Source organism: Rhamphochromis longiceps, linkage group LG16 (genome assembly GCF_057381845.1).
Source record: "Rhamphochromis longiceps isolate RC_006_pf linkage group LG16, R_longiceps_female_GT1.1, whole genome shotgun sequence".
NCBI lineage: Eukaryota > Metazoa > Chordata > Actinopteri > Cichliformes > Cichlidae > Rhamphochromis > Rhamphochromis longiceps.
Window position 1 is genome coordinate 14,205,593 of NC_140572.1, and position 15,021 is coordinate 14,220,613.

The 15,021-nt window shown below is 39.9% G+C and overlaps 1 protein-coding gene across 9 annotated transcripts in view; it reads left to right on the top strand.

Moving 5' to 3' along the window:
* The first annotated feature begins 2,381 nt into the window (after positions 1-2,381).
* pikfyve (phosphoinositide kinase, FYVE finger containing) overlaps positions 2,382-15,021 on the top strand; it is a 33,949-nt gene continuing 21,309 nt past the window's right edge. For 2 of the 9 annotated variants that reach the window (XM_085385026.1, XM_085385018.1), the window contains exons 1-12: positions 2,402-2,499; positions 4,837-5,033; positions 6,599-6,754; positions 8,877-8,986; positions 9,861-10,032; positions 10,269-10,476; positions 11,839-11,865; positions 12,089-12,178; positions 13,376-13,532; positions 13,635-13,792; positions 14,301-14,412; positions 14,650-14,797. In XM_085385026.1, coding sequence (XP_085241152.1) covers positions 2,498-2,499; positions 4,837-5,033; positions 6,599-6,754; positions 8,877-8,986; positions 9,861-10,032; positions 10,269-10,476; positions 11,839-11,865; positions 12,089-12,178; positions 13,376-13,532; positions 13,635-13,792; positions 14,301-14,412; positions 14,650-14,797 — 1,537 coding nt within the window. In that variant the 5' untranslated portion in view covers positions 2,402-2,497. Of the gene's footprint in view, positions 2,522-2,559; positions 3,099-3,125; positions 4,741-4,836; positions 5,034-6,598; positions 6,755-8,876; positions 8,987-9,860; positions 10,033-10,268; positions 10,477-11,838; positions 11,866-12,088; positions 12,179-13,375; positions 13,533-13,634; positions 13,793-14,300; positions 14,413-14,649; positions 14,798-15,021 lie in introns of those variants that run through there. The other 7 variants (XM_085385020.1, XM_085385021.1, XM_085385024.1 and 4 more) reach the window with 6 other exon arrangements.

The following is a 15,021-nucleotide window of genomic DNA, read 5'->3' on the forward strand; positions in this document are numbered from 1 at the left end:
TACACTATTTAGATTGAGAAAAGTTTATATAATTATTTAGCCTTGTTGTGCAAACAAGCCTGCATAACTTAATAAATGTATAACTTGAAAAATAACAAACCTAAAAAGAAACACTAGGTACGAGATACATGAGTACCTATGATACGGTGATACTTTTGGTAAACAACCATTTGACTAACATGTGTGTCTCATCTGCTCTTGTTCCATCTCTGTTCTGTCCTCATTCTCCTCTCTCTCCCTCTCTGTTCCTCTCTCTCCATCTCTGTTCCTCTCTCTCCCTCTTTGTGCTGACAATCATCAAATATACAGTTGAAACCAGATATTTACACACTCTTCAGATCAAAACACAAACACTTTTTTAATTGTAACATCAAATCAGACTAAATGTTTATTTTTTTAGATTGATAAATATAAAAAACGTATTTGTTAACTTTAAGAGTAAAGAGAGAAACTATCTGTATTTCTTAATGGCACCAAATTGTATTCAAAACTGAGCCACACTTATGGAGCTCCACAGTTCTTTTCCTGTTGTTTTGGTTGATAGCTCTTGATTTTCCCATTTCAAAGAAACAGGTTCTGTGTTTTGCCTTATATGCATCCACAGCTGTGCCACCAATTTACTCACATGGACTCTACCAACCTATCAGAAGCTTCTTCAGCTCAGAATGGAACGTCTGGAGTTTCTAATTAATTAACAATAAACTTAGTGTATATGTACTCCTAAATTTGATATAAGTGATAAAAATAGAGAGCTCTGTCTCTCTTTATTCTGACATTTAACTAATTCAAAAGATATTTCAATATTTATTTATCCAAAACAAAACAAGTTTACTCTAAATTGATGTTGTACAGTAAAAAAATGTTCTTGTGTTTTCCATAAAGTGTATGTAAATATCTGGTTTAAACTGTGAATATACTGCTGTGTATTGAAATTCCTCTTGTTTTGCATATACATGAAATATACTGAACAACATACAAAGCATAATATATAAAATACTACCAGAGTTTTTTCTTTGAAAGAAGCTCCTTATGTCCATTCTTGTATATCAGTACATTACTGAAACCGATTTATTTAGCCGTGGAGGGTAACAACTGAAAATATGAAATAAACACACATGTAAGCTAAGACTCTCTAAAGAAACAGCATTGTTGTTTTTCAGCTTTTCATTTCACCATTTGTTGATTCACTTGAAGAGCAAGTAAGTAATATGGGTCAAGTGCAGTATAAATGATTTGCTTTGGAACCTGGTCAAACTTCAGTTCTTGTCTGTCTGCCTAGCTCCGTTTCTCCAACAGCGCACTGGCAGGCAGCAGCTGCCCCGCCCCGCTTAGTGTCTGAGCTCGGATCATACCAATATTAGGGGGGATTTACACACAGTCCTAAATTCCCACAGTGTGCACTATGTGCTTCGAATATTGTGTGTAGTTTTTTGTTTTATACAGTTGTCAGCCAGGCATCTAACTATGAAAAAATTACACTCCAAAAGACCCCGGGCTTCTGAAAAAACAACCCGGGCTTAAGCCCAGCAAGCCACCCCCCCCCCCCCGCTCCGCCACTGGTTAAGAGTGAACTAATATTAAAAATAAACCGATAACAAATTATTTCATATAAAAGACTAAATTCAGAGGTTTAGTCTTCGAACAGTTTGGCTACACAAAGTTTGTCTGACAAAGCTGAATGTAGGAAAAGACAAAAATGATAAAATTGAAAGTTTTAGCTCACAGAAGAGACACTTTTGTGACATTAAATAAATAAAAATAGAAATAATCCACAAAATGTTCCCCTTTTCACTCAAAAAATGCAATTTTACATTGTATGAGTTATCCATTTACAAAAGGAAAAACAAAAGAAGAAATTACATGAAGAACAATAAGAATAAGTACAGCGGCATTTTTTAACAACATAAATACCACAACATTTTTAGTAAAAGTTGGTCAGACTTTGTAGTTTTCTACAAAAACCTCTTATTTGGTTGTACTGACTTTAGCGAGAAGCGTTTTACCTTATCAGCTTGACTGCTGTTGTGGTTTAGACTGTTGTAGACTTTTTTTTCTTTCCCCTATTTGTATGTGTGTTTATATACATCTCTTAATTGTAATTATTTTGTAATTTGCTTATTTTGCTTACTGTCTTTCATATAGCTATGTGACTCAGTCTGCTACCCTGTGTATCTGTTACTGTTTATTTGTATGGAGAATCAAATAGCCATAAAAATGTAATAGAAGTAAGGTAATGGCTGAATGTGTTTAGCTGCACTTGAGACATCCCTGTTCAAACAACATTGCTTTTAGTCACCGCTAAAGTAGGAGACTGCCGCCTGGCTGCCATCCTCTAATGAACGCCTCCATCGCCGTCTCTATGTTCGGCTTTTGCGCCTGGCTGGTCACAACCAGTGGTGGGAGTCGATTGGATAGGTCTGTCTGGTGTTTCAAAGGAGTCGGGGTTTCCTCCAGGTGTTTTACAGCTGCCTTGAAAGCGGAGGTGCTCCATACAGTGATGTCAGTCTCCTATAGTGAACGGGTAATTCATAGTTTTTGCTGTCACGGCAGTTACCCAGATTTTACGACCAGTAGAGCCTACCGGCTAGTTAGCATACGAAGCTAGTACTAACTAGCTTGGCTAAAAACAGTTGTAGCTGCTTCTGTACTGTTCGTCAAGCTAGTTGATCAGCACGGCTTGAGTTGAGTCATAGTTTCCGCCTACAAAAAACAACTAATTCGTTAAAAGACATTTCAAGATACTTGTAATTATAAAGTCAATATGCTACAATTAAAATCTGGTGATATAAGATACGTAAAAGGTATTAGTTTAGGTAGTTAATAGCGAGCTAGTGGCTAACTTTGACGACTAGTGAAAAAAAATGTGGAAAATGGTGATGGATATCTGTGCAGTCTATGAGCGTATCCAAACGACAGCAATCTTTAGCTCTTTGATGGGGCTGAGGGCTTGGTCGTGTCAGGACACTGTAGTGACGCTTCGGCCTATTTTGATCACATGATAAGGTGGTGGATGTGGTGCCTCTGCTACTTCTGCTTTCACTACTAGTATCTAAAATGGCTTGTATTGCAAACTCAAAGTCCGTGGCCTTCTTGAGTAGGTAAGTAAAAAAGAGATTGGTATCGGCTTTTAAGCTTTGATCACGGAGAATTTTAAGAAGCGGATGCGGACCAGCCGAGAGTCTTTCTTGTCACGAGGTCGAGTTCATGTGTGGGACCGTCAGCGATCAAATGTTAGATATGTCAGCTTTAGGTTGCAACAGCAGTGTGTGAAAGGAGATACAAAGATGTTGTTCCCGTTGATGGAAAAAAAAAATCAAAGTAAAAAACCTGATAATTTCTTCTTTATTAGCAGACTCTTTTTCCAAATATACTATTTGAAAGAAATTAAACAGGTTGCCCTAAAATGTGGACTTCCTTGTTCACTGTGGTATACATTGAAATGGTTGCTGGAGTTGAGTGGTTACACCACAGAGTGAGGATTTGAGCTCTTGTTTTGAAGTTTGCAGTCACAAGGTTGTGTGTCATCAGTTTCAACATTGGTGGTGATGGTGTTGGGCATACAGACTTCCTGTCACCACTATTAAAATTGTTGGTCACGCTGAGCCTATTTCAACAGGTTTACTGGGTACAATCTGAGGGGACCCAGCATGGACAGATTATCCTATAACACAGACTCAGTACAGACTCAGCTACCAGGTCATGCAAATTGTATACACTGCACATACCCTCCCTAAGCAAAGACTTTGGTTGCACAATAACACAAGGATTTAAAGTCACCACTAAGGATGGAAAAGTCAGAAAATGAATAGAAGGAGACACAAAAGCATAAAGCTCAACAGTTTTCATCTTGTTTTCAATGTCAGGCTGTAATTGTAGTTTTTAATGCCCTAAAGTTGGGCATTTTGACATTGGAGTCTTTGGATTTGACTTGCTTATGGTGAGTAGCTACGTGAGGAACTACCATTCTGGCAGGTCTGTCTTGGCTTCATTTTCAGCCTGGAGTTTGCCACTTGGCATATTCCTGCTATTTCTGGTCATTCAATAAATAAACATATATGTTATGCTTGAGGAAATGAAAAGCAAAAACAAATGGCTAAAATACTTTTATTACCATGGTCATCATTTTTTCCTTTTTCCTGGGTAGCTTATCCCTGTTAGCATCCACTAATATGTGGTTAAATATCTCATACCAAGTTTTAACTTTTGATAGCCATCAGCAAGCTTCTGGTATAATTCTGGCTGAATATTTAACCACTCTTCTTGACAGAATTCATTTAAATTTGTTGGCTTCCTGCCACAGAACTGGCTTTTAAGCATAGTTTTAAGTATAGGACTTTGAGAAGGCAATTCCAGCAGCTCAATATTAACCTCCTTTGTCCATGGTAAAATCAGCTTTGATGTATGTTTTGGATCATTTTCCTGTTGGAACACCCAGCTGTGTCTAAGTTTAAACTGTCAGAAGCCCTCGGACAGTTAGACCCTTTCAACCAGTCCGAAGATGTTAATTGTAAACTGAGAGGAGCTTAAACAGCTTGTTTCAGAAAGTGGACAAACTGTAAGATATATAAGGATTATTTTGAACTTTGAATCATGCAAAACTGCTCTCGTAGAAAAACAGTGTAGTCCTTGAAATGTGTAATGTGTATTAGATGACAGAGCGTGCAATTTGATTGTTTTTAGGCAGGGTAGGTGCAAGAATCTTGGAATTAAAATAGTCAGCAGTTACTGATATTTTTGCAGGTAAGTTTCTAGGAACTGACTAAAGACTGAATAAGCTAAATGTGTTCTTGCTTACATGTGCATTCTTCAGTGCATACCTTTTTCCCTCTATGGCAGGAGGAACAGTGACATGGCTACAGATGACAAGTCCTCGTCCTCATCCTCAACGGACTGGAGCGTGGAGCCAGCTGGCATCTCACCCACCAGCCCCTCCCACCTGACTCACTTCAAGCCACTGACTCCAGAGCAGGATGAACCTCCCCTCCGCTCTGCATACAGCTCCTTTGTCAACCTGTTTCGGTTTAACAACAAAGGTGAGGAAATGCACAATATAATCAAATAGAAGCCCAAGAATTTCACTTGAGTTAGTCCAAAAGCTACACTCTGTATTGATTTTTATTTCTTTAATGTTTGAAAGTTAGAGAAAAGTGAGACCGCTCACTGATTAACAGAGATTACATATAGATATTTTGCCTACCACTGTAAACACAGTGTGATAAATCTGTAGTGGAAATTACATCTTACAGTATTTTTGACTCGACACAATATTTTATAGAAGATGTTTATCTGAACCGGAGCCAGGACCCAGTTAGCTGCACAAGTCATGAATTAAAATTCTCCAATAAGTCTGGTCCCCTAATTTTAGTCATGTGATGCAGTCATGTGACCAGTTGTTTTGTTTGCTCTGAGTTTTGACAGCCCTATTAAAGATCAATATGAGTGTGTACATGCTCCAGATAGCTTTTCTTCAAATTCTTTAATTCTCACTCACTTTTGCAACTTTGTACTTTTTTTTTTTTTTGTTACTCACAGCAACAACTCCACCTCATTGTTACGGTAGTCCATTTAAAAAACTCGGTGCTTTTCCTCGACATTTTGCCGCGACGTTTCAAAGAGCCGGAAAGTAAACAAACGGCAGTCGAATCGTCTTGCGTCTCACGCATGCGCAGTACTGGAACGTAAGCGTTTTCGGCTGTTTCAATGTGGACGCGCAACTCTGTGAAAACAACTGAAAACGATAGTGTGGACGTGGAGCGTTTTCAGATGAAAACGCTGTTTTCAAACGTATATTTGATCATTTTGAATTGGCTGCCAGCAACATATATAACAAAACAAGGGGCAACAAACTGGAGAAGTTGTGTAATATTGAACACATCAGTAATATTGCATTTCAGAAAAGCTGATGCGTTCACTACTCTTGTTAACCGGTACATAATTTGATTACAGATTCAGAAATTTCCACACAAAGAAGAGTTTTTATACATAAGGGACAGTGAAAGTCCCGTGACGGCTGTGATCTGTGTGACTGTTGTAGAAATCACAGCACAGACTCAGGGGTACTCCTCTAAACCGCTGTCAGTAAAAGAACTTCAGCACTGCATATGCAAATGTCTCATGTTAAGATTTTACCATGCAAAGAGTTTAGTTAAAAACTTTTTGCATGGTTTAGTTAAAATGGAGCTATTAAACTACCCTGTCATCTGACCAGTTGAAATCCGTTTTTTGTTGTTGTTGTTGTTGTTGTTGTTTTTTTGCATCATTCTGTTTGTTATCAGCACACAGTTAAAGAGTGAATCCGATAGAGTGCCTTATTGCACCCGGCCCATCTGTGAAGGCGGCTCTATTGCTCAACAAAATATGCAGATTTTGGAGTCACATGAGTCTGTAGTAAAAGAGGTTGGATTCACTCACATTAGAGAGAAACCTTTTTGTGGTTGCATTTAATGCATTTAATTTTCTAATATCCTGATCTTTAGACTGAACAACAGTCCTTTACTGTCAGATTTCTTATCTTGAAATTGATGACTTTTTACAATTGGCTTTGATTTAACTGCAAACTACTGGACTTAATTATTCAGCACATTCTCTGTGTGTTCAGATGAGGGACGCCCTCCTTCAACAGCCTCAGAGAAGCCAGACATTCCAGCCCCTTCTCCTCAATCAGAGAGGAGAAGCTGGTCCACCAGTCCCTCTCACTCGAGGACGCATCGAAAGCAACATCCCGACCACTACAGACGCACCTCAACAGCCTCAGGTAAAAGTCACACACTGGACACTTCCTGATATTCGAGACAGGTTTGGTTTTTTTATGCTTACAAATTAGTCAAACTCTTTGAAAGCTTTCAAATTCAGCTCCACACTCTGTTGAAAATGAACAGATAGCTGTGAGACGAGAAGAACAGGATCATTTCCAGTGCTGCAAACCTCTTAAACATTTTGATCTTGTGCAAAACCAATAAAACATGTTTTATTGTCACAAGATCATAAAATGCATTTCACAATATTGAATTGAACTGCATCCTGCATTTGGTTCCAGTTTTTGATGGGGAAGAATAATAAGAGTCGTCTCATCCAATAAAGCAACAGAAGCAACAACCATATTGCATATTATAACATAAGAATACAAACAAGTCATTTGCCTGTCACGGGCTATAGTGTCTGCACGTGTTGTGGTTGTGATGATCAGTACAACTGATAAGGTTTTTGTCTTCTCAACTAAAATGCTGAGTAAATATTATTGTGTGGTCTGTTCTGGTAAGACTGCTTGGCTGTCATCTGTGAAGAAACACTGCACACTCCTTAAACACTGTTAGTTTTGTACATGCCAACAATAACACTTAAATGACAACAAAACACTGATTCAAACAAAGGAAATTTATAAAGAATTCATAGAAGTGGTCAGGAAAGTGGAGCAAAAATAAAGCTCATGGCAGGAAAAAAGTGTCTGTCTTGTTGTTTTTTGTGATTAAGTTAAAATGTCTTCTGCCTGACGACACCACCAAACTCCCCTAATTACAGTTTCAGAGGCAAAAAACATGTTCTGTGTAAACCTTTATTAGTGTTAACTCAGTAGAGAAACAGGTGTCTGACTAGAAATGTCTTTGTTAATGAAGCACCAGCTTCTGTGTTTCTTTTTTTGAACGAAAACCTGCAGATTTGAATGTGAGTTGATCACAGAAACAATTCTGTGAGCGTTTGTGTAACTGTCTTGATGCATCCTCAATCATCCAGGTAAGTAAGTGCCAAAAAGTTGATTCTGTTCATCTGGACGTAGTGTTTTCAGACGAAGTGACTTCTTCATCCAAGGACTGAAGAAGTCACTTGGATGAGTGACCAAACGTTTCTCCCACTGAAAACGTTACATCCAGAAGAACAGAATCAACTTTTTGGTGTTTGTGTAACTGGTTGTGTTTGAAATCATTCCCTGCTGCTTGTGTCAGGGGTTCTGTGTAGCAGACGAGATATGAACTCATTGGCAAAATGACACAAACACTTTTGGAAACTTGTCGAGTCACTTTGAATCATGTCACTGTCATGCAGTGAAGTTGTGACAAATCAGCATCAACAAGTTCCTTCTTCCTCACAGTGCGTGATGGTATACAATCCCTGGATAGTGACCTGCTCAGAAGAGCTTTCAGAGCACCGTATTTACACTTACTGTACGATCAGACGGCAATACAAAATATCTAATGGAAGTGAGTGATTTGGGACACAGCCATTGTTATGTTGGAAAGAGAAAACAAAAAAATGATGCACATGAGCGCTGTAACATCCATTCTCGTGTCTTTTCTGATTGCAGTGGATTGGCCAGGTGAGGGCTCTTCTGCACTGTGTGGTTTTACTAAAGCTATTTTGTCTGGACTGTAGCTGCTCAGTCTGAAAAAATAGCCTGTGTGTGTGTGTGTGTGTGTGTGTGTGTGTGTGTGTGTGTGTGTGTGTGTGTGTGTGTGTGTGTGTGTGTGTGAGATTTGCCTTTTAAAACAAAGCGCTTCCTTTTAGTGTTTGGTTTGCCTCTCAGGTACTAATAATTGGAATGTAATTTGTTATGATTGATTTTTAAGCTAACATTTCTAGTCATCATGCTTTTTTGCCAAGTTATTTATTTTTTGTTTTTTTATTTTTTTATTAACTTGGATTGTGTCATGTCACATTTGCAACTTTAAAGGTAGTTGTTCATTGTCAAATGTTTCTCATTTAGCTGTGTAATTACATTACCTAAGAGAAGCCAATGTAGCATTTATTCAGATTAAATATATATATATGTATTTTCTTTTTTAAAAGAGGAATATTTGACAATGCGGCAGGACTTATTTATAGACTTATTTATTGTGCTCACTTGTTCTGTTTGTTCATTTGTTTGCATGGATGATTTTTAGAGGGAAGCGGGAAATCTGTTGCATCTCTAAGTAATCATGACCCTCGTACTGCTGTGCAACTTCGCACTGCACTGAAGCGGCTGAAGGAGATCATGGAGGGAAAGAGCCAGGTAAAACAAACTCCTCTATATTTGGAAACATTTGTTTACCTTTGGTATTTCATTATAATATGCCTTTTCTAGGAAAAGTGTGAATGTTCAGTCCAGTTCAAAGGTTTTGAGCGCTAAAAGTGAACTGAGTTTGTCTGTTTTTAATCAACAATGTCATAAATATGGCCCAAGCCATGCAATACCTCTCTAGGGCTGTGCCATATCATCCTCGATAATACAGTAAGCATCTTTACCCGATGCAAAAACAGCATATTGCAAAGTTTTTGTTGTAGCGATGCCATGCATTTATCTTCCCCATTGTGCACAACAATAAGATAACCCTGGTGTACATAAAACAGAGCACACTACTACAAATGATGTCACTGAAGCACTTGGTAGTATGACCAAACACTGGATGGAAATGACTGCAGTTACATGGTGGGAAAGCAGGGCCCAAGATATGACATAATGTCATAATCTTGCACAACTCCTGAAGACAGGGTTAGCTTATTTTAGTTATTATTGAACTACAGTGTTCAGTAGTAATTTTGTACTTTTACTGCTGCATAATGCTGCTGCATTTTTACTTAAATACAAAGGTGGTAAAGCTTCTGGGCTGCTATCCCTCAAGACTTTCTCCTTTGAAGCAATGTACTATCTGGGATTGTAACATCTAGTTCTTTTATTGAATGAGAATGCTGCTGGGACCTTTTTTTTTTTTTTTTTTTTTTTTTAAGAGAATTAGGAAGTGAATTAGGAACTCAATTTTTCCCTATATTATCAAAAATGTGGTTCTTGCAAATTTCCTTGGACTATCGTGATGTCATCTTAAGGTCATATCACCCATACGTCTCTGTGGATGAAAGCAGCATGCTGTGATGTTGTCCCCCTTCAGGACAGCGATCTGAAGCAGTACTGGATGCCAGATAGCCAGTGTAAGGAGTGCTATGACTGCAACGAGAAGTTTACCACCTTTCGCCGCAGACATCACTGCAGGCTGTGTGGGCAGATCTTCTGCAGCCGCTGCTGCAACCAGGAAATTCCCGGAAAGTTCATGGGCTACACAGGTAGGGTCCAGATATTACTTGGTTACGAATGTATCAGAAAACTGTTTGTAATCCACCAGAATATCTTGCATTGTCATTTTACATCATCCTACATTAATGTTAACCTTGGTGGAAACGTTCCTCTATCTAAGCACTCGTGACACTTTTGTGAGAATAATTCCTCCCATTTCTATTATCTGTCACTCTTTCCTTCTTTACGCCTCTTCCTGTCTTGGTCGGCCTCTCTGTGTTGCCAGGAGACCTGCGGGCGTGTACATACTGCCGTAAATTAGCATTAAACTACGCTCACTCAGCTGACTCGGGCTCCATCGGCGAGGATCTGAGCGCCTTGTCTGACTCTCCCTCCTCTGTGTGTGTGCTGGAGCCCAGTGAACCACGGACGCCATTGGGTGGGCGCAAGTCCAGCAGGAACATCTTCCTTGAGGAGGACCTGACCTGGCAGAGGTGACACAAATGCACACTTGGTGGCAAGTTATATCTGAGAAATTTTAATTTACATACCCAGATGGAATTGAGCTTGTAGTATACTGTATGTAAAACCTGATTTCTGGCACTTATGTTTGAATGATTTCCAGTTGAGTTTGAACAAACGCAGGTAGAATACAGGCTTTCTGCATGATTCCTTCACTATCAGCTCTGAACTGATGGTTACAGTCAAAGAGTCAAAAAAGTGTCCTCCTGTCTTTTCCTGACCACTCTTATAAAAATACTTCATGTTGTAAAGTTTGAGTACTCACAGGGACATAAAAGAAGAGACACGCACTGCTCAGAGAATCAGACTGGGCAGTCATGTGACACCTGTTTTTAATGCTGCTCTGATGAGGGCTACTGGAACAAGGCTTTACATAGACATGGGAACATGGAAGTGTTGGAATGCTACTATGCCAGACAACTCAGAGACTTGGCTGGCACATGTAGTAACTATGAATGAGAACAAGTCTGTAATGACTATGAAGTACCTGGTAGCTCATTAGAAGAAACCTGCTGTCAAAGCAGGAGATTCAGGGGAATAATAGTGGTCAGTATGGACATAATGACCCAACCCTGGTTAGAAGAGAGCAGTGTGGCTGAGAGAGATGATGCTTAACCACCTGCAGCAACAGATGTATCTATTGAGGGCGCAGCTCCCCCAGCTCACCGACAAGGCCCTGTCAGAGGAGATGCTTCAATCCAATTCAGTTTTATTTATATAGCACCAAATCACAACAACAGTCGCCTCAAGACACTTTATATTGTCAAGTAAAGACCCTACAATGGCAATCGGACACTGTTTGACTGTAGCCCAGTTCCTCCTGCCTCCACGCTGCACCTCCAGCCGTCATACTTCTTCCTGTTCACTAAAGTCTGTCATGAAGGGTCCGTCTCTTAGTGGAATCATGCTGTTTGATGTCTGCTCATCTTTTCCTTGCTGGATTTTCTGCTTCAATGTGAAGTTTGTAGATTCTGTACTATGTGCTTGGTTAAGACCCATCAAGCTGAATCATATTGCACATGCCTTTAACATGTGATTCTAATTATTTAAGAATCTGCTTAAAGCATAACTAATCTCAACTTTCCTTTTGAAAAATGGTTGACGATCTTTTTTTTTTTTTAAAAAAGATATCTTTAGCGTGCACAGAACAGACCAGACAAATTGTTAAATGAGTCTTCAAAGACTTATCTGTTTCAAACTTTCTCCAAGCATATGTGCATTTTACAACTTGTGCTTGTTTGGTTGCAGTTTTAAGCCTGTGTGCTCCCCTGCTTTTTCTCTGTCAACTTCCTTCAAAGAAAATCTGTTTCCTCTCTCTCTCTCTTCTGGCATAGAAAAACTCCTATTGGGATGAGAAAGACGTGAGTCTTGCTGTTTGTTTCATTCTTTTTCTTTTCGTTTCTTCTTTTTTTCCACATGTGTCTCAGCTTTAGCGGTCAGTTAGCAGAGGCTAATGCTTTCTAGCTCTGTAAAGAAAATAGTCTTCTGCATTCTGAAATCTACTGATCATAAATGTGGGCGGAGAACAGAAAGGAAATGCAAGGACTGCAGGAAGAGTCTAAATCCAAGTTTGTGTGTTTTTAGTATGATTCACCAGGAGCCTCAGAACAGCGGCCTCACTTCAAGGCTGACCACACTGCAGGAAGACGTAGGAAAATCACCTGTGAGGAAGAGGTCAGTCGCTGCTTTTTGTTTGCTTGTACAAATTACATTATGCACAGTGTGTTCCAGCCTCGTTCCGCACAGGTAAAGAAGAATTTTGGTTTTCTCCATGTTTTCTTCATGCCAGCAGGGTCTGAAGTTTTTTGTTTGTTTTTTTTTAGATCACCTCAATCTTTATCCAAAAACAACAAGCTATCCAGATCATTGCCACATCGAATAATTCTGTTTCCTACTTCATTCCTACATTTCTCTGTCTCCATTTGTTACTGTTATTTTTGTTATTATCGTTCAGTCTTCATTTAGTAAGGTCATCTAATGGAAATTGAGTTCTAGGACTGGATTTTCCAAAGCTGCAGTCACACTGGGGGAAACGGTTATTGTAGACTGTGGCACAAACAGAATTGCTGTGACTGAGTGCGAAGAGCTTGTGATCTTGTTGCATTTTAAATGGTTGCTTTGAAGCCAAGGATCAGGGCTGCGACCACTCTGAGACAGTTGCTGTCTTCAAAGAAACTTTGGTGCATCAAGAGGACAATAAAATATCAATAAGTCTGAGTCAGACTGCTGTCAGTTTGAGATTGAATTGAGTTAATTTGGTAATTCCACGCATCTGTTTGTGGTAACAATTGTAATACACTGGTGAAAAGCATAGTAGTATTTCTGTCTATTGCAAATCTCTTGCCACGTACATGCACATAAATTCACATGAGTCCTGCCAGAACCTCCGAGATTTGAAATCAAATTTTCTCCACCAATAGTGACGTTGCTGCAGGACAGCAGCTGAACTGCAAAAACACACACATGCTCAGCAACCTATACGAGTATTACTAGAATGCAAGCAGTTGAACTGAGTCGTTTGTTGCGACTGAAGTTGGGCTCGTCGGTGCAGACTGACTTAGAGTGATTTCAGGGAGTCAGTGTTTCTAAATAAGACAGGAATTATTTTTGATAACTGTCACCAGTTTGTCTGAGAGTGTTTCCACTCACTGCAACATGAAATATTGAGATCATGACCAGAGAAGTAATTTTCCAGAGGCAACACAGTTAATTGTATCTTCTGTTCTTAGCAGTAGAAGTTTATAAAAAAAGATTATTGAGCTCAGTTTTTCAGCTTATTTGTGTCTCAGTCCAGAACAACCTTGGGTAAAAACATCTGTACAGTTTAAATAGCTAGAAGCCATGAATGTGAGTGGTTCCCGTTTCTCTCAGATCTGCCAGTGTGACCACCATGACGCTGGATCGCTCTGTATCCTCTATGGTGCCTTCCTACGACAGCTCAGTCAGCCCGCCAACCAGTCGATCCATGTCGGGGACCAAGAGCGGCACCAAGCTGGACCACAGTGAGGAGGAGCGAAAGATCCTGCTGGTAGCTGATTTTTCCTTTCTCTTCTTCTGATTTCATGGTTCACGGTTCCTCGTTGTTGTAACACCATCTGAGTGATGCCAACCAGTACAACATGTCTTGTAGGATTCCTCTCAGCTGAAGGATCTGTGGAAGAAAATCTGCCACAATAGCACAGGAATGGAGTTTCAGGACCACAGATACTGGCTCAGGACTTACCCAAACTGCATTGTGGGAAAGGAGCTTGTCAACTGGCTGCTGAGAAATGGAACCATCTCCACCAGGTACGATTGCATTGGAGCAGGGCTGAGGAACTCCAGGCCTCGAGGGCCAGTGTCCTGCAGGTTTTAGATCTCACCCTGGGTAGACACACCTTAATCAAATGATTAGTTCATTACCAGGCCTCTGGAGAACTTCAAGACATGTTGAGGAGGTCATTTAGCCATCTAAATCAGCTGTGTTGGATCAAGGACACATCTAAAACCTGCAGGACACCGGCCCTCGAGGCCTGGAGTTGGACACCCCTGCCCTGGAGAAACAACAATGCTTATTTTCTTCTAGTGCGTTAAAGGTGTGTGTTTCATAAACATCGTTGGACAGGTCTTTGGCATCTGCATCTGCATGCACATGATTAGGAATTCTTCTAAAAGTTTCTAATAGTTTGGTAAATTACTTTTTATGTGTACATGCATGAACGGTTGACTGACTTCCACTGCTCATTTTGATAAAAATATATTAACATGTTAAAAGCTGCTCTCTCTCATGTTTTACTCCGGTTTTTCCATGTTGCAGGGCACAGGCTATTGCAATAGGCCAGGCATTAGTAGACGGTCGCTGGATCGACTGCGTCACACACCACGACCAGCTGTTCAGGGACGAGTATGCACTCTACCGACCTCTTCAGGTGAGAGCTGCTTCCTGCTGATACGCAAAGCCTGCAGATAGTGAGGGAAAGCCGAATTACAGAAATATTTTAGGATACCGTCTAAGTTGTTTTACATTTGCTGTAATCCGCATTGACTCATTGCAGCAGTGATATTGATTCAATGGGGTGGGCTTGATTGCTCCAGGGGGTCATACCACTGATTATTTCAGTGAAGGTTAATGTGCAGACTTTGACGTCACGCTGTTTGATCTTTAGAGCACAGAGTTCTCAGAAACCCCATCTCCAGACAGCGATAGTGTCAACTCACTGGAGGGACATTCAGAGCCATCTTGGTTTAAAGACATCAAGTTTGATGACAGCGACACAGAGCAGCTTGCAGATGAGACTGAGTACGCCATGCCCAGTACGTATCTGTGTGACACTTTATTCAGTGTTTTATCTTTGCAACTGAAGCCTCTTTGCATGGGGTTTGGTTTTAATGAATGTAAATATGTTGCAAACTGTGGGAGATTTTTGTATTTCTACTAATTTTTTAATTGACACATGTCATCTACAAGCTCTCACATTTTACACCGTATTTACCTTCATATCGTTTCTCTGCATTCCAATCTGTGTGTGTGTGTGTGT